Consider the following 21,023-nt stretch of genomic DNA (forward strand, 5'->3'; position numbering starts at 1 on the left):
TTGTATAATACGATTGGAAAAAAGAAAGAAATTTTCATGAAAATTTACCTCGAATGGAGCTCTACTATGGGACTACAGAACTCTACTGATTGCAATATACCTTGCGAATTGAATCAATTGTAATTGGAAGTGCTCTGCACACAGTAATTCGGAGGTGTTGTGTGGTGGATAATTATCAAATCGATTGTGACGCAGAAGGCAATTTAAGTTAGAACAGAAGTTGATTGTTGACATTTGGTGCAACTAACGTCATATTGTGCATGTAATGCACATATTGTATAAAAGAATCATTAATTCAATTGTTCAATTAATATCAGTGAACGCTTTTTATAAAACAGGTTTATCGTTCTTTCAGAAAATTTGATAAATTTCACTAGTTCGGACTTCCATTGTCTATTATATAAAATGATTTGAAATCCCTGAAACAACTAAAAAAAGGAAGAATTAAAAATTAATAGCTGAAAATAACAATTATATTAAGCTAAAAAAACCTGAAATGAAATAATAGTCACATAAAATACAAGTAAAAATAGAACAATTGAACAAAGAATGAAAATAAAGGAATAAAAATGAAAATAGAAATAAAAAGTTAGGAGATTCCAAGCCAAGTTAGTTCACGACGTTTCGATTGTTAGTATCTACAATCGTCTTCGGGTGATGACTGGACTGATTCCTCCAAGAGATGACAATTTATGTGTCGTTCGAGTACTTTCACTTATCCCCTTTTTCCATTTTTTCCGCTTCACTAGTTCAGTGGGAGATGACCTTTTGGCGGGAGTTGGCCATTTTTTTCTTGATGATGTTGCGTATTTCTACGCTGGCTTGGCTGAATACGTTGTTGGACAACATGTATGCGGCTTCCTTGAATTTTCTCCTAAACCAATGTTCCTCTCTGTGTAAGATCTCATCTCAAGACCACTCGATGTTGTGTTGATGGGTCCAAACATGGTCTTCTTTTTCTGATTTACTGGTTTTCCCTCGCTGTGTGTGTGTTTCTTGTGCTCGGCAATGCGAACATTCAATGGCCTCTTAGTTTAACCAATATAGGATTTTCCGCACTCACAGGGTATCCGGTAAATGCAATTTTGGAATCGCAATCCGCGTTTGGTGGTCTGGTTTTCGTGAGGCGGATAGCGTTACCGGATCTGAAGCAGGTTCTGATGTTGTACTTGGAACCAATTCTTCTTATTCTCTTCGATAATCCTCTGATGTAGGGAAGTGCAAGCACTGGTTGTGACGGCTTCTCTTCTTTGCGAGGCTCCTGCTGTCTTTTAGCCAAAGTTTTCTCTACCATCGCTTTGGAGTAGCCATTCCGTCCAGCCATATCGTCAGCAAAGCTCAAAATTGTATCTTTTGTTGATATCTGTAGCAGTTCATTCAGATATATTGTGAACAGAATTGGTCCTAGAACCGTTCCTTGCAGAACACCATAAGTAACAGTTTTGGGATAACTCATAATTCCATCGATACTGACTCTCTGTTCTCGGTCATATAAATTGTTTTCAAAAATGTCGTAAGCTTTCCCGCGTATTCCAAGTTCTCTACTTTTCTCAGGAGTATGACTGACGGTATCAAAAGTTTTGAAAGATCAACGAAGATGCACATCGTTGGGAATTTTTTGTCAAGAGCTTAATAAATGAAAGTTGTTAGATTTTGTGTGGCATCTTCTGTTGATCTTTCCTCCCTGAATACGTATTGCTGATCAGATATTAATTTGAATTCACTAGAAAATACACTAATCTTATTTATAGAATTTTCACTTTGGCTATGTTTGAGATTAGTGATACAATTTTCTTTGAAATCCATCTCCTGAGGTGTGTTTCCAACTTTTTATATGATTTCCTGGATAGACGATAATATGAGTGGAATGATTTTAAATACACACTCTCTATTTCAATAACCTGATATTTATATCATTTCTACAAGACAGTTATAAATGATACGAAAGAAAATATTTTTGTTTCGATGATCGCTTCAGAGAATGAAGATGGATAACTTCCAGCTAAGTGAAATTGGATTTCTTTTCAGGAGCAATTAATTGAATTCTTTCGAATCATCAAAATACCTACTACTGCATTGAAAAGGCCCAATTTGTGTTTTCTAATGAAAACTGTCTGAGAACTGTTTTCTTTGAAGGGTACACATTTCAACCTAATCTCCAGTCAGAGCAGCATTATTTCGAAGTTAAAACTTTAACACTCCACTTTCACTATTTTAGCCATTGAACTAATGTCAGAAAGATTCTCATGTACAGTTCTTTTGAACAAAGTCGTTTGTAAAAAATTAGAATGGATGGAGGGAATGGAAATTCGTATTGTACTTATAGTTGTTGAGCAGCTGTAGTGAAAAAAAAAACAGATATATTTCAAGTTTTTCGCAGGAAATTTCGCAGCAATAATATTTTTGCAGGTCTCCGTTATGAGACCCAATACATATTTTGAAACAGACCAAAATCATCAGTGATGGAAATGTCTATAATTTTGGACTTTTTTAGGTATTTCATAAAGAATATCCAGAAGTGTGGTAAACCATAACAGTTACTTGATAATATACATTTCCGAAGGAAATAATCTGTTATCCAGTTATTTGTCGTATTTATGAATTCTTGCAAGAAAAGGGAAACTCACAGAGTTAAATAAGTTCATAAAAATGTATTGAAAAAACTTGTTGAATTATACGATTTTTTTTCATTATTTGTATTATTATTTTCATATATATGTATATGGTTTTTGTCTACACTTGGTTTTCAACCCTCAATATTTTGTACCACTCTACAAAATATGAGTATACCATCACATTTATTTAGGATTTTTTTACAAATGAAGGAAAATCTTCTGGTTTTGTACAAATATTTCTTTACAGGTACTTTCTGTAATTATTACCACTTGAGTGAAAATAACTTCCTAAAAGCGTTATATCAAATTTGTCGAGTATACTATTTCTTGTAGATATCACATATCCTTTATTTGGTGAATCTTTTCTGGACTGCTGCCAATTTCTGGAATGTTTTCCGACCCGAAGAAAAAAATTTGAGATTAGGGTATCCAATTTATCTGAACGAAGTTTATTAATATATGAGAGAAACTTTTAGATCATGAAGTAACAGATATAGGTTTCCATTCTATCTGGAGGTGTTAAAAGAAATGAAACATTATTCAGGTCATAGTTGAAAATATGTCTTTGCTTTTTCCACCAAAAATTGTAGTTATTTTGGAACTTCCGAGTTTCAATGCCGGTAATCAATCTGTTCCAATTACTTGGTTGATTAGTTTATTTTTATGAGACGAACTTCCCAAAATTCATTTACGATAAATAAATTAAGGGATACATATTTCCCTCTATATTTTAGAAACAACTTGAGGAAAAAATCAACTCATCATCAAAAGGCGTGAAATCTGGAGGCCCTGGGGACCAATCTATCGGACTTTACTTATTATAGCGTGGAACAAATGTGATCATTACTCGCGACAATGAAGAATGATGCGAGCAAATAATGAAAATTTCTCTAAAAAAGAATACTATACTTTTTCTATAACTTGCATTAGAAATTATTGAAAACAACATTTATTTGTGGAGAATAACCTGAATAAGACTGATATCATTAGATTTCATAAACTAAAATTCATTTCTATTTCTGTTATTCGACTTAGAATACTTTGAAAATTGGGTGGATGAAACAATAAAAAAACCAGCTCTCATTGGGATTCGAACTCAAGAACTCCGGATACAAGTCCGATTTCTAACAACTACTTCACAAAGTTATTGTGAAATAAAACTGTTTGAGTTTCAGTAATCTCTCATTTTGTTATTAACTGATACTGTTTGTTTATTTGATCGGGTGAAATGTATTAATTGAGAATTGAACCCCTTTCTGTTGACAGATTGATTTGATATCTGGTACAAACATTTAGTTTTGATGACAATACAATTTAATAAATTCTATACTATTGTAAATTCAAAACGGCCGCAGCTACAAAATGGTGGAACACATGTTATGGGTATCAAATGATATGGATATCAAATGACAGCTTCACCTGCAGCAGGAGGTTGCATATGTCAATGAGGATCTAGAAGTAATTTCAAAATGGGGTGAAAGTAACCAGGTTAGTTCTCTTTCTGCTTCGATGTGTTTGTTGGGGGTTAAAATTGATACCAATATGTTTTGGCATAATCGTGTCGCCGAAATTGCAAAAGATGCTTTTTATAAAAACTTCAAACACTGTTACGAACCAGATTCCATCCAGAAAAGAGTCATTCGCCTGATTGGAGATGCGAACATCACTTGAAACCTCTACAGTCTAGAACATCGAAAAAATATTGGAGATTCATCTTTCTTCTATAGATACTGTCACGTGAAGTGTTCAAGTGACTTGGCACATTTGATTTCACCAAGAACGATACATATCAGAAATACGCGACGGGCTGTGTTTACTTATTTGAGGTAAAACTCAGTACACCTCGAATTTCAATTTCACTAGTTCGGACTTCCATTGTCTATTATATATCACCAGAAGACGATTGTAGATACCAACAATCGAAACGTCGTGAACTAACGTGACTTGGAATCTCTACACCTTTTTTATTTTTTATTATTTTCTTTTTGCATTCCTTTAATTTTTATTTATTCAATTATTATATTTTTACTTGTAGGTTATTTCACTATCATTTCATTTCAGGTTTATTGTTGCTTAATATAATTGTTATTTTCAACTATTCTTTTTAATTATTCTTTTTTACTTGTTTCAGGGATTTCAAATCATTTTATATAATAGACAATGGAAGTCCGAACTAGTGAAATTCATCACGAAACATTGTCAATCACCTTCAAACAAACGTCGAATTTCAATGTTCAAAAACTCTCTTAGTTGGAAAGCGCATTTATATGTAATCAACTTCCTTCTAATCTCCAATTAGAGCGCCTTAATGATTTTTCTTGTGTTTTAACCATATAAAAACTGTAGTAAAAATATATTTGGTATATATGTGAATTCCAAAGATAAGGAGAAAATATGAATAATTGTTGTTGCCAAAATTTATTCACATTAATTTTTGTTCAAATCACATTCACTTCGGAAATAATTTAATTCTTTCATTTATTATGCATAAACAACTAATGTACATTCATAATTACGTATACATTTTTACGATTTCTATTATTATTATTTCATTAAGATACTCACCTTTCAATTATGTATATTACTAGATTTTGGTAGACACAAAAAATAGCAACGAAAAAATCTGCCACAGCCAAATTCGCAAGGAAAAAGTTGGTTATTGACCGTAAACGTCGACTCATAGTTACAACCAAAATCACCAGAAGGTTTCCTGAAACAAAGAAAGAAATCTGTATCAATTGAACAAGATAACGTTTACTAGGAAGACAGAATATAGTCCTCCCAATATGAATTCGCACGCATAGCAGAAGATACACGTCAACCTTTTTTCTGTCACAATTTCATACCACTGAACCACTTTTATGGTTTTATAAACTGATCAGTGAACATGTCACAATCTCTCAATGAAGACAACAACGAAATGAAAATACGTCCTCAATTTTCGGAGCTATTCACTACGCTTAACAAAACGAACGCAATTGCAACCTTTCTCCATCTCGCGAGTCGCATCAATCTGTGTCGCATAAATCTATTTTCTCGTGCGATAGTTTTGATTTGACTATATACCTTATACGATATTGAAAAAGAGAATTATGATGGACATGAACTGCTCAAGGTAACTTTAATGAAAATAATAATATTTTATTGATCCATTAGAATGAGCCTGAAAGAAGCAATTGGACAAGTCAGTACATATCAGATACATATATAAAATACAACTATAAAACAGACACATTCATATAACAAGAGTTATTGAAACAAGTGAACAAAAAAGCCAAAACTGAAAAATAATACGAAATATTTTTCACTAATGTAGATAAGAAAAAAAGTCATCGATTGTATAGGGGCTAAGTTTCTCAACTTCTGAGAGTTGTCGTTCGTATGGGGGCGACAGCTGATTAACGGAAAAACAGATTAAAACAGTTGTTTAATTTTATGTTTGAATACTTGTTCTTTGGTTATAATTTTGAAAAACTCCGGAAGTGCATTATATAATCTCAAACACGTTCAGACGTAGAGATGAATGGGTTTTGGGTATGTGAAAATATGTTTTGATGTGGGTATTATATTCATGTAAAGATTGGTGGTTTTGTTTGAAAAACTCTTTACTTTCATGGATGTACAACAAAACTTCCAGAATTTAGAGAGCAGGTAAAGGCAAAATTTTCAATTTTTTAAATAATGTTCTACACGATGATGTTCGTGATGTGTTCGCAATGGTTCTATGGTGGAGAATTTCCCCAAACAATTATCCCATAGTTAATTCTTGATTGTATCTGTCCATGGTAATATAAAAGTAGACCAGAGTAGTCTAGAATTCTTTCCAAGTTTTTCAACACATAACACTGCTTATTGAGTATTTTAGTGAGATTATCGCAAATTGAGATTGCTGTCTAGACAAAGCCTTAATAATTTTAAACTATCAACCCTTTCCATTTCAACACCAGATATTCCAAAATTAATGTCTATCGTGTTAATATTTTGGGCAGAATTTATATTTTGTTGCAATCCAGGCAAATATCAGCAAGAATCATCAGCATACAAACAAGTGAGTGACTTTTGCAAAACAGATGGCAACTCATTGATATAAAGTATAAAAAGGATTGGCTCCAAAACACCTACGTCATTATTCAATTGATAACGATTATTATTGTATCCGTCTGAATAGCTCTCTAGTAAACACATTATATGTGGTAACTTGAATAATCGTAGGTGCAACAAGCAATAAGCAATGCAATCTACACAATAATGAGAGAAAAATATTCAATTTTTCAGTGTTTCCTACATGGAAACAATAAATACATGATGTTTCCTTGCAGAAAAACCCTAATAGCTAATAATATGGTCACGGTTCCCATGTTTTTTGCTAAGGATGAAGCACAAGCACTACAGGAAAATCCTTAAGGCGCTCTAAGAGCGATGCCTGTGCATCTCCAACCTGAATTATATATTCGTACATAGATTTCCACTGCAAGGCCGTTTATCCATGGAAAATCGTTCCAGTAAGGTTTTTCACCTTTTCAAAATTGCAACTGCAATAGATTATTATTAAGTATGTAGGAGTAAATCTTCGTGAGATGCAGCCCAATTCGGTGGGAAATGGAAAGAAAAGTGATCTGATGATTTCGCTCTCTTCCATATATGGAAGAAACGTTTTTCTTAATATTTCTCGTCAGAAGGAAACTAAAACTTCATCACTGTCGCATTGGTGATTGTTACCTCGTCTCATTATTACATTTTTTGAAACCCTCCAGGGATGCTGAGATGTTCAGTATAGTTCTTTGAAAATATCGATTGAAAATACTTTGGTGCGCTAATCACGAATATGAAATCAAAAGTGCATGATGCAAATCTTCATTTGCATTAAAAAATTTTTCCAATAATACTTTTTCACTATAATATTCCTTTTTCGGAGTCACGTTCTTCACGATAATGTCGCTTCACTAAAGTTTTTGTTGATATATTTTAACATTTTCGAGAAAGAGAAATTTAACTGAAACAGTCAAACATAACTTCTTATATTCAACATCAATCCTAATCACCAGTAAAACGAGCATTGCACGTACCTTCTATATTTTTCCAAGATCCTTGTATATTTCTTGGATATAATCTTGAGTTTCATGAGCCAAGCGTATTTATTTATTCAATAGGAATGAGGAAATTCCTCTTTCTTTTATTATTCACATTCATTTTTCATATCAGTGTTGAGGAACTGATTTATTATTAATTTCAATGATGATACATGGAAGCAAACTGGGACTAAATCTTTTAGATGTGAAGTTTCCGTGTAGGGAGGTGAATTATATGGTCGTGAGCACTCGTTCTCAGGTTGGGGTTGGTTAAATTTTGCTGTGAGATTTTGTTATGATGCACGCCTGAAAAAGCTATTGAACAAGATGGTTTCAAAGTTGAGTTATTTATTTCAATTGCTTGTAGAACATTGCAAAATAAATTGATAATATGAAAATCACCTAAATGAAAGTTGTACAGCACAATAACAGTTAAAATTTCAAAAATGAATGTTAAGACACATATTTTTTTAATATTTCAGGCTGAGCGGCAATAAAAGGTTTTTCTGATAATGATTATAGTAATGAATGACTCTAATTTGGAAATAACCGGTATATTACAAATTGTCGGATGTTTACGAAATTATTAGCCGTGATCTGCAAATCGCAAACTGAAAATGGTACTGGTGAGTTTGTATTTGTGATGGGACTAGGTGTCGGACGACCGACTTCTCTTGTACCTGATTGGTCAGACCCTTCTTTTCAATTATTGGGAGAATCTTCGTATTATGAAGTGCCGGTACCCATGTCTTGTTGATGTTCACGCTCTAACTGAACACATTCTTGGATATTTAGAATCCTTATATTATTACAGTAGAATCCGGAAATAACGACCTTCAAGGGACCGGATATACTATGTCGTACTAACCGGACGACGCACAAAACGAATTAATTTTGTGGTAGTAAAGTGTACATTAGTTTATTAGTTTTTCATTTAGCTATTCGTATTGCTGATCGATAGGTAAGTAAAACATTTTATAGGAATCACATATGCTTTATATTAATAGTTCTTAAATGTCCTAATGTACAAATATATGTACTTATATTATGTACTGTAATACAAAGAGATAAAATATATACGCAGTGCACGAAAAACTGTGTTACTGACATAGACTCGCCAGCAATCTTACCACAGACGATGTTGTGTCTCACTTCAAAACGGTTTATCCAACTTATGGAACGTGTGAAATTTTGCATGTCTAACTGTCTACCAAAAAAGTTTGCTTTCTCTTGTAGCAGAGCTCCATTGAGGGGTATTTCTGGTCTCGCTGAAGCTTGAACCACTGCTCATGAGTAGAAGTCCTTACACATTTGCATTTCAAAACAGTGGCATTGAAGAGCGACTCGATCTTATCATTATTCTTTTTAATTGTGGATATTGTAAAATGGGATACGCCAAACTCCTTTGCGAGGGCTGCATTTGATTCACCGGCTTCTAATTGTTGTAATATTGCACTTTTTTCTTCAATTGTAAAACACTTTCGTTTCATAGAATTCATGTTATCGAAATTCATTTTGTGGAACCTCTGGTGTAAAATCAATCTATTAATATCTGTTAGTAGTACCTATCAATAGAGGTACCTAAAAAGAGGGATTGCGCCGAGGTATTGGTGCGGATGTACCGGATGTATTATCATGAAAAACGGTCGCTATAAGCGGTCGCTATAAACTTAAACCGGAGTCGCACTAAACGGTATATTTTCTCAATAACTAAATAAATAGTCGTTATAAGCGGAGTCGTTATATATGAATTCTACAGTATATATTAAGCGATCACCAGTATGGTTTCCGAAAGATCAACAGGTGTAACCTTCCTACATGTATCACTCACATTATGAACAGTGTAATACAGAAACATGTAAGAGTCTCGGGCTATGAGTTTTTTTGAGTGATAACTTCCTATGGGAGGGTGAACCGCTTCGTTATCTAGCTTGTCTGGCACTAGTTTGTCTGGCTTCCCTTTCTCTCATGCATTCATCAGCGGAAGGCAGGCTCCTCCTCTCTCTTCGGAAAGACGCTAAGTGTTTAGTTTGCTTTAGACATATACTGCTGACAGGATTATAAAAATCTAACTGGCTAGCACGTAATATTCTTTCATTATGTGAAACCTGGCTTGAAAATTATGATAATAAATTTGTGTATGCACATTACTGGTATCAATATTTAATCCTACAAAAGTAACAATCGGCTTATGGTAGCTAAAATATATGTACATACACAAAATAATCAATAAAATGTTTTATCACCGAACAACCTATCCTTACATTGTCATGATCTTCTAATATTTAAAAATTAATTGCTGTTTGTTAGTCTCGCTTAAAACGGTTTCGCTAGAACGGCTGAATCGATTTGGCTAATTTTGGTTTTAAATTATTTGTGGAGGTCCAGGGAAGGTTTAAAAGGTGAGGAAATATAAATAAGAGAAAATGAAAAATAATAATGAAAGAACTCAAGAACGGCTGGACCAATTTTTATGATTTTTGTCTTTTTGGATTTGAAAAATTGATATTTCATCAATGAAAATGATAATAATAAATCAACTCAAGATCGACTGGACCAATTTTTATGATTTCTGTGTTTTTGGACTTGTCTTCATCGGGAATAGGACAATAAGTATTAAAATATATTTCATCAATGAAAATAATGATTACTACTGGAGTTCAATCCCAATACCAAACCGTTATTTTTGACACCTCGACACGTGTCTCAATCACCAAGTGATCATCTTCAGGAGGAAGATTTAAAAAAATTTGATCTTCCTCTTATAGATGATCACTTGATGATTAAAACACGTGTCGAAGTGTTAAAAATAACGGTTTGGTGTTGGGATTAAACTCCAGTTATGGTCATTATTACAACAAAGGTTCCAAACAGGGCATCACAAATGGAAATAATATTAATGAACGAGGCAAAACATCAGTAATTATGGTGACGTGTTATAATAAAACGCAACTGATAGCTCACATGTATATTACAGGGTACTTCACTGAAGAGAGCACTCTCACTACCAATTCCTATTCATTTTATTACATATAAATCCATTTGTTTCATCATACTTAATAATTTTGTATCATTTTAAAAATCCTGAATTTGCTCATTCATTGACTGTTAGGCGGAACGACGTTCGCCGGGTCCGCTAGTAATTTACATAAAATTTCAGTAATATCCTAAGCTTTTCTTAAGTTGCACAATTTCAATATCAGATAGTTCAACTTAGATCAGATTAAGATGCCACTTCTGTCGGGCGTCCCGAGACGCAAATGTTTTTTACCTCTACAGCCTCTCTAAATACTCTTGTATAGTAAATTGATGGACGTAGCCGTTACTACGTGGTAGGAGATCATGATGAAAAGAGAAATGAATTTTTTTTATGTTTCTACTACTTTTATTTGTAACTTACGTTACTGCATTATCGTCCTATACGGACATTCTCAAACTTATACAATAAAGTTATACAATGAAGTTTATTGTATAAGTTTGAGAATGTCCGTATAGGACGAAACTGCAGTAACGTTAGTTACAAATGAAGTTATACAATAAAATTTATTGTATAAGTTTGAGAATGTCCATATAAGACGAAACTGTAGTAACGTTAGTTACAAATAAAAGTGGTAAAAACATAGAAAGTTTTCATTTCTCTTTTCATCTTGTGTAGTACCTCTGGTTTCATCAAGAACCTGCTTTGTTCGAAGGCAATGGCTGCCCTCTGAGAGAGCATGTTCACTTCCTTATATTGATATTCAATAGGTTGAATTTTCGTTATTGAAGCACCATAAACTATCAATCTTAGTGCTACAATTTCGTGAAGTGAACATGGTTTAAGGAAATGTTTTGCTCTTTAAAGCAACTTTTTTGAATTTTGAATACCTGGAATAGCTTTTTAGACATTCACAGAAAAGGAACCCCGTATTCGTCTAGCTGAATTGTGTATAACTACAGCTAACTATTTGTCATTTGAACAAATCGATTATATCTCGTTAATCCCTTGCACGCAAACATCTCCAGGAAATTTCAATGAGTTACCTAGTGGATCTATGGCATTCCAATTCATATCAGAATAGTGTCAAAACATAATCATGAGCTTCATATTATTGAAATTGAACATTGTAGCTTGGAGGTTCTATTGTTTGAAGTATTGAAAATATTCCCCTATATTCAAAAGACAAACACGAGAACGGGTGGTTTTCGTAAATTGGGTTATGTTCATGTCGATGTTAACAAAACTATTTACTAGACTTCAAGTGTTTCCACGAATATTCAGCGATGAATAATAATACCACGAACTTTTCATTAGCAGGCGTCAGCCCAAAACAATGCGTAGGCCCAACAAAGTTTCTCCATTATCTACTACTGATAATATGTTAATCCTCGTTATCCCAATGATGTTTGCTTTGTGTTGATTCATGTGACTGGCTTTGTGAAGTGTTCAATGCAACATGATTGATTTCAACGAAGAAGAGTTCATTCTCTCTAATCTAATCGTATGCAATCGAACCGAATGTTTTTACAGAACGCTACATTTTCATCAGATTATTCCCCTTTCCGGAGGAAAGGGAGATAATCGTGATCGTTTACGTAGGTAGGTATTGGTTGAAGAACCCCAAATGTTTTGAAACAGGCGATTTTTGACATGTAACTACAACCAAATGTCGACCGAGTAGAGATGATATCGAATTCTTCTTGAACTTTTTTTAACAATCGTATTCAATGTAAATATTACCATTCAACATGCTGAGAGAATAGTTCAATATGAAACACTTGCAGACCATGTATATATTCTCTAACTTTGTAAATGTGAAGATATTCTGGCGATTGGCTGTGGTTTCATTCATCACGTAGAATTTCAAGAGAAACTAAAAGTATTTCTCGTTGAAAATGGTTTTCATTCCCTGAGAAAGTTAATAGAGTCTTGAGAATTTATGTGACTTGTCATATATGTCATGTGTATGTTCAAATGACCAATAAATAAATATGACTATGAATATCATTGATCTCATTGTTTCTGTAACATCAATTGAAAATAAGTACTTTTTCCACTCTTGAAATCAACTTCAAAGAATGCCTTACAATATTTGATGTACCCCTATTGCCGATGTAGGAATTATTATGGTATAGGTATATTTCATAGTAATAGTAGAAGCAATAAGTTAATTTGGGCCAATGAAATTTTATATAACTGTTATGTATCGATGGAAAATTGTTACTTTTTCGGGAGAAATTAACTTTATTTAACCACCAAGAGCTATCACAAGAGTTTGACTGAATTGAATTCTTCTTCGTTAGGATTGCTCGAAAATATTTTTCCACTGATTAGCTCATCCAGTGCGAATATTCTTATCAGCTTTGTCTTCCAGTCGTCGTAGAGTCGCTAGCACCTGTTCTGTGTTTACTGTCTTCGTTAGTGCTACATCTAGGTACGTCATGGAGATCAAATGAAAATCTCCGATGAATTGATGAATGTAGCCGTTACTACTTGGTGGGAAATCATCATGAAAAATGAGAATTGAAACTTTCTGTGTTTTACAACACTTTTATTTGTAACTAACGTTACTGCAGTTTCGTTCTATAAAGACATTTTCAAACTTATACATTAGGCTGAAAATGATTGATTATATTAGCCCTTATATAACACCACTGTAGGTATTTAACTTAATTGAGTACCTGAATTTTGTTTTACATGTGAGTGAACTAGATCGATTCAATCATTTAACAGGTTGCAGCAGCAATGTTTATGCTTATGAATTTCTGAGGATTCCAAATAATTGAGTTTGCAACCATTTCTTGCATAGTGCAGAATTTCCGTATCGTTTAGATTCGGGAACTTGTGATTGCATCCCATTCGACGTTCTCGAACCATTCCTTGGGAATCTAAACGATACGAAAATTTCACGCTATGCAAGGAAGTGTTGCAAACTCAAGTATTTGGAATCCTTAGAAATTCATGAGCATAAATATTGCAGCTGCAACCTGTTAAATAATCAAATCGATCTAGTTTATTCGCCGGTTTTCAAATAAGCACATCCACACTGTCACAGGTAAACAAAATTCAGGTACTCAATTAAGTTAAGTTCCTTTGCAATTACCTACATTTGTGTTATATAAAGGCTAATGTAATGAATAATTTTAAGTTTATTGTATTTTGAAAATGTCCTTATAGGACAAAACTGCAGGAACGTTAGTTACAAATGAAAGTGTTAAAAAATATAGAAGGTTTCAAATCTCATTTTTCATGAAAATCTTCAGTGAAATTGGAATGCTTCCTACAAATATAACAACTTACCACACAATTTACAGAAGTTGACCAATTTTTTTGGGGGGGAAAACACAAACACTACGAGAAAATCCTTCAGGCACCCTCAAAGCGGTGCCTATGCGAAAGGAGCGATTTGAATCGCTGGAGACTAAATCCATTTGGAAAAACGTTTTCAGGAAGTTTATTCCACATAAACGCAGTTCTTCAGATTTTCTCCCAGATGAAATTGATCATCGGTCACCATCGAATTATTTGAATGCTCATCGAGGTTTTTTTTTCCAAATCAGATTGCATCGATTTAATATCCTTTTCCATATACTCACACTTTCTCACAAACTCCACTAATTTCAGTCCAAGCGTAATGAGATCTTCTCTGACTGATGCGGTATGTTTTTCTACTCCATCTTATCTCGAATTAATTTTATCTATATCGGAATCTAATTCTCCTTTTATATTTGAAGTGTGTAAACCAACATATCCACGATTAACACAATCCGTACTCTCTTCAGGCTCTGCTATATTTTTTAAGCATTTATTTTCCATATCGAAGTTTCCATCGGAAGTCAATTTGAAGCCAACTCCAGGTTGTCCACGCAAAACCATATTTAAAACAGTCTTACTTCTGCGACCAAACTCACCGACGCTTTCTTCACCAATTTTTTTATGATACACCAATAACGGTCGTCGATATTTTGGACCAATATATAAGAAACTATGATTATTATAGCTTTATCATTTCTAATTCAACTATTTTTTTTCACCATTGAAAATGATCAGATTACCATTATCATCCAATATGCGTAGAGTGATATTGTCGAGGTACTGACGACCGCCAGGTTGGATTGGCATATAAATAATACTTTGTGGCTCCTTGGTGAGTTTGTAACCGGGCTCTAAATCAATATCAAATTCAAAGATACTATGGATTTCATCACCATTTGAATATGCTCCAGCTGTGACATTACAATCCATACGAATAATTCTCACCTTATTGATGTTTACGAGCAATGTTGATTCATGGGTTTCATCGATGCAGAATACATCGTGTTCGAATCCTAACAGTTCAGCAATAGTGTTTTCAAGTTTGAGATGGAAACACTATTGCTGAACTGTTAGGATTTGAACCCGATGTATTCAGCACAGATGAAACAGGTCTCAAACAGTGAAGTTCGAGGTGTACAGAGTTGAACCTCAAAACAATAAGCAGTCACAGTCTGTCGCGTATTTCTGATATGTACCGCTCTTGGTGGAATCAAATGGGTCAAGTCACTTGAACACCTCCTTTGAAATTATCTATAGAAGAGAGACAAATCTCCAGTCTATTGTCGATGTCCCAGGCTATCAAGGTTGCACGTGATGTTGGCGTCTCTAATCAGACAGACAAAGAAGGTCTGATCTGAGCTTTATAAAGCATCAGAAGTTGCTGAGGTCTGTACAGTTTTCTGGTTCGGAACAGTGTCCCAAATTTTTGAGAAGCAGCCTTTGCAATTCCAGCGACATGATTGTGCCAAGACATATTGGTGTCCATTTAAACCCTCAACAAACGTATAGAAACAGAAAGCGGTATTGTCTGGCCTGACATTATTATATCCGGTTCGGAGACATTTATCTTCTTGGAAAAAACCGATGCCTGGGTTTTTGTGGCATTGAATTGAACCTGGTGACTTTCACCCCAATCCAAAATCAATTTTATAGCCTCATTAAGATATGCAACCTCCTGCTGCCGGTGAAGATGTACCTCTTGGTTTTTTCCAATAAGTCGTTGATATACATTAAAAAGAGGGTTGGAGACAATATGGATCCCTAGGAAATATCAGCATTGATGGAGAAAGTATTGGAGAGATATATGAAGTAATGGGTTACTTCATTTATTCACCAAACTCCCTCTATACTCGATAATTCTGCTCCATCCTGAAAGAATTTAAAGAGAAAAATAAAGAACTTATTGAATTTCGCTAGTGCCTGTATGACTTATAAATATAATGAATATGAATTTCCTGATATCCACTATTATTTTCTGGGATATTGAAATTCACAATGTACAAAAGAATTGTTAAGTTTTTTAAAAGAAGAGTAAAAGATTACATTAACCTCTTGGTCACATGAAGTTTTTGAAAAAAAATTGAAAAAAATGGGGTACATTTTTTTCTATTTCCAGATTTCAAATATAATTGACAGAAAATTTCAAAACAGATGTACGGGTGAATGAAAAAACTGACATACAGACAGGTAGACAGACGACAAACATATGCAAAAAGTTTTTTGATGAGGAATAATTTTCATTGGCAACCTTGAAAATGGTGAAACTATGGAATATTATGAAAACTTATTGTAACGTTTGAGTGAAGAAATCAAGAAAAAAAGGCCACACCCTTCTCCCCAGATTTTGATTCAAACATGAAAAAATGGCTCTGTGGTCAAAGATTTTTCAACGATGGAGAAGTAATGTCGGCAGTTGATGGCAATTTTGAGGAGCAAGGCAGTTCTCATTTTAAAAGCGTTATCAAACTTACTGAGCGTCGCTGGGAAAAGTGTATGAAGCTGCAAGGAAATTAGGTTGAAGAATAAATACATTTTTTCCAAAATTTTTATATTTTTTTCATTAGGCTGGTTACTACTGAGACCACCTCTAGTTATTGAATAGAGTCAATTTCATCTTCATATAATGAATATTTAGATGATTATCTTATTTATACAGGGTGTAACTGAATAAGTGTAGAACATTTAAGGAGGTGATTCCTCATCGAATAATAGATAGGATCTTTCATATGAAAAAAATTCCATTGGAGCATCCCTTGTTAAGATACAGCCCCTTAAAGGGGGTACATAAAATTTGTATAACAATTTCTTTCACAAGCACTAAAAAAGTTACAATATTAAAATTAACCTGACGTTTTGTACTACCAAAAAGACACTTGGCCAGAAATTTATTTGGTTTACCCCATGGTTGTAAGGGGTGGAAAACGCAACCCCCAAAATTTGTTTGCAATGTAACTTTTTGTCTTATCATTTGTTTACCATTTAAAAATTTATTTCCGATAGCCTGTTTCATTCTAAACAAAAAATGTCTCTTGAGTTTTTTGCCCAAAATGATACGTAGGCCAATGCGCCGACGTCTAGACGCATGCGTAATGTCTGCAGATGAACATATTGAACATTTACTATGATTTCTATATGTTGTGTGTTTTGTTATTGATAAATTACTTTTGTTTATTACCCTCTAATCGTTTAATGCAGGTAAGTACTAACTACAAAATAACAATAAATCCAGTTTGCATTTATGACGATGTATCTCTGTAGCTGCGAACTGGTTTATTTTAGGCAAAAATCCAAGAGACATTTTTTGTTTAGAATGGAACAGGCTATCGAAAATAAATTTTTGAATGGTAAACAAATTATAAGACAAAAAGTTACATTGGAAATAAATTTTAGGGGTTGCGTTTTCCACCCCTTACAACCATGGGGTAAACCAAATAAATTACTGGCTAAGTGTCTTTTTGGTAGTACAAAACGTCAGATCAATTTCAATATTGTGACTTCTTCAGTGCTTGTGAAAAAAATTGTTATACAAATTTTATGTACCCCCTTCAAGGGGCTGTATCTTAACAAGGGATGTTCCAATGAAGTTTTTTTATATGAAAGATCCTATATTTCTTCGATGAGGAATCACCTCCTTGAATGTTTCATACTTATTCAGTTACACCCTGTATAGTTGTCGTAGCAAATTCGTCAGAATAACATATTCGAGATTTTCATCAATGTTGACTGAGCATTTTGATCAGACTTTGGCACAGCTTCATTTGTAGTAGATCAAAAATTTCCTTTTCATGATAATATTCCATTTTTTCAGTTAGAGAGATTTTACTCAAAAATCCTATACATCATCATAACTTTATCATGTTTGAAACATATATCACGTTAATGTAATAACCTTCTACTCTTGATGAAACATCACCTGCCTTCTCTGGTATCTTCTCTATTAGGTAAAATGTGTGTTTTAGTGTAATTTTGTCCCTCTAGTAGATGGAGGCAGTTCAGCGAAGCTCTGATTGTACTCGGTCACCCTGTTGACCCCTATTTGGGTTGGTATCGTGTCGCAAACTGGGACGTGACAGGAAGTTACGTGAATGGGTGTAGCAATGTGGTTTATCCTACACAACGGCAGAGAAAACATATAGTCTCTTCTATAAAGATAAAAATAAAGAATTTGATGGAAAATTTTGAATACTCTGCTCTAATAGGATAGCATATTGCTAAGTTTTTAAAGTAAATCGAAGAGACACTATATTTTATAGGAATGCTACAAAGTAGCATTCCTATAAAATCTTCGATGTTGAATGAAGACAATATTGCACTGACACGTTATAATGATCTTCAAAGGTCAACCACATTCAGGGAGATTTCAAACATTTAGCGTTATAGGAATCACAGCAGTCATACCCAGAATCTTCAAAAACTGAATTTGGGGTGTGATATTGTTGGTTGTTTCATGGAGAAACATAGGGTGAGTGACACGTATTAAATTTGATGATTGGGAAAATGCAAGTGATTTGCATTAATACATTCGGAACATGTCCGTAAAAAATTGCACGATTGCTCAAATTGGACAATGCTGAGGACTACACGAGACATTTTCACTTCGACGATATCTGCTTTCATTAAGGCGAAAAGTGGCATGACAATGAATCAAATCCTGTAACAAGTAGAATAGAAATCTGAAGCCGTGGCGACAGGTTGCGTTATAGAGAGTATCAGCAATGAAAATTATGTTTTAAACGTCATGGAGATTTCCATTGATGGGAGTACAATTGCAACTCTTTTCTCGACACGCATATTACCAACCAAGTTGACCATCTTCTTCAGTAGATGAAGAAGACTGTATCCCAACTATAAACCTAGCCATTATTTATATCTAAAAGGGTATAGTTCAAGTAAAAGATGTAGTGGCCCCTACCATCCAGCAGTTCACCTTTAATAACACACACAACGGCGGTACTCATCGTTACATTCTGTTGGTCACCGTAACATGACTCCAAATTTAATTTTATGACTCTTCAGCCAATCGATGCCTTCAGGTAGAAAGTCGCGGGAAATTTTGCCAATGAATTCCAACAGAGCGATTCATATCAAAGTGAGAAAAGGGAACGCCATTGTGCATAGTCCTTATGCCATACTATTTCAAAACTTTCCAATTCATCCAAAACTGTAGTGTCATATACCGATCCCAACAATTTTAGACAGTTTTCATCCATTCCTTGTCCGTTCTTCACGGCGACATTAGATTTTTATGGTCTCTGAAATGGGATATGTGCTGTGTGTTCTTCAAAACAAATTATAATAGCTCGCTTGGTCTGACCGAAATATTTCTGTCATAGTCCTCACTGCTCTCTTCATATATCCTCGACTTTCATTTTCCATCACCTTGTCCCGATATTCGTTGGAGTGAAGTTTTGTGAGTCATTTTAACGTTGACTTGACAATCAAATTTTGAAGTTTGAAGTCATTTCACAGCCTTAACGAATAATTGTTGGAATAGAGGAACAAGCGTAATAAAACCAGATCATTCAGATTTCGTCCGAATTCAGTGGTTCCAGAATTTTGAGACTATGATTTGAAAGATATGAAGTTTAATTGAATACTGAAAAAATTATTGGAAATGCAATGACTGATGAGTTTATTCTCAATTTATTTTGAGACGACGCATTCGTGTGAAGTCTCGTAAACGTATTTACGATTCTCATAAACTGAAGAGAATTTTTTTCGCATCAAAAACTTTCATGGACCAAACAAGATAAAGTGTTGAACGATAAATCAAGCACGTTTATTTACTCGACAGAAATAGTCGATCAACCGAAGAGTGGTGATATTTATGGAATGGATTTTCTCCAGGATAGTTATTAAAGAAAGAAAAATTTACTTTTAAATATCTATAAAACTGATACTCAAACTCCATATTTGTTTGTGAAGTGGTAATGTCTCATGTTCGGTAATAATCCTGTCTTACTATTTTTTTCCATTTTATTATTTCCACTTTCTGCTTGGAGATTTCTGTGCCTATTTGAACTGTAAAATAGATGATAATAATGATACTTATAATAATAATCATGATATTAGAACGAGTCACTTTCAGAAGAGCTCTATTTCGAGGTGATTTTCTTGTCCCTTTTTTTCTGCATCTCAATATTTTCATTATTAGTTTCGCATAGAAATACTCAAGGGTACGACTTTTATACCTCTGGAGAAGGGTATCCCCATCAGTCATTGCTAGTAATCAATAAATCAGTCAATCAATTCATTCAATTCAAATACATATTGTTTTCTACAATAAATGTTAGCATATCTTTAATAATAATTACAGTAAATTAAAAAAATATATTAACAGTAAATAAGTGGTGGTGTTCAGTTCTTGGAAAACGCCTAAGCAAAGTTTGTGTTGCGTATTTTCACAGATCTGGACACATCTATAAACGTAAGTGAGAAAAACAACTATTCATTCCTTTCAGTGAGGAATGAAAATTTATAATTGAAATAAATTAATAGAAAGCAATGATCAACCCACAGGAGGATTAGACCAGACAATCAGGTGAAAGGGAGACAGGTCTAAGTGAGACAAAAAGTCTATCAGGCATTCATCGAGTTGATCAACGAAAGATCTAATTGTTTTCTTGTATTCATTATTATTTTTTATATTTCTTAGTTCAATGGGAACTTGATTGACAAGTTTTGGTCCAAAGTAAGTAAGAAACCTTTGGGTATATACATTTTTACAAAAAGGAACACTAATTGTACTCTCGGATCTGGCTCGGGTGCCGTGCATGTGTGTCAGATATGTGAGTGGTGAGTTCAACGTCGTTAGTACACAGTGCTAGGTGTATAATTTTCTGATATTGAATAAACTAGCCTTTTTATATAAGCTTTCAGGTGGATGTCTTCTATCTTCCTTCAGTACTATTTTGAGGGATGTGTTTTGTATCACTTGAAGATTATGTAAGTGTGTTTTGTTCAACCCACCCCAAACAATAATACAATATCTTATAACTGATTCAGCTAATGCATTTCTTGAGGTTCATTGGCGGTAGATTCGGA

General features: G+C 33.9%; 1 protein-coding gene across 7 annotated transcripts in view; it reads right to left on the reverse strand.

Moving 5' to 3' along the window:
• LOC111503077 (trissin receptor) overlaps nt 1–21,023 on the reverse strand; it is a 307,365-nt gene that overhangs the window by 79,762 nt on the left and 206,580 nt on the right. For 5 of the 7 annotated variants that reach the window (XM_074184429.1, XM_074184424.1, XM_074184427.1 and 2 more), the window contains one exon: nt 5,181–5,325. In XM_074184429.1, coding sequence (XP_074040530.1) covers nt 5,181–5,325 — 145 coding nt within the window. Of the gene's footprint in view, nt 1–5,180; nt 5,326–13,964; nt 14,182–14,260; nt 14,332–21,023 lie in introns of those variants that run through there. The other 2 variants (XM_074184431.1, XM_074184430.1) reach the window with 2 other exon arrangements.

The sequence above is a fragment of the Leptinotarsa decemlineata genome, unplaced genomic scaffold (assembly GCF_025532065.1).
Source record: "Leptinotarsa decemlineata unplaced genomic scaffold, Ldec_3_MD MMD2_tig00026354_RagTag_RagTag, whole genome shotgun sequence".
Taxonomy (NCBI): domain Eukaryota; kingdom Metazoa; phylum Arthropoda; class Insecta; order Coleoptera; family Chrysomelidae; genus Leptinotarsa; species Leptinotarsa decemlineata.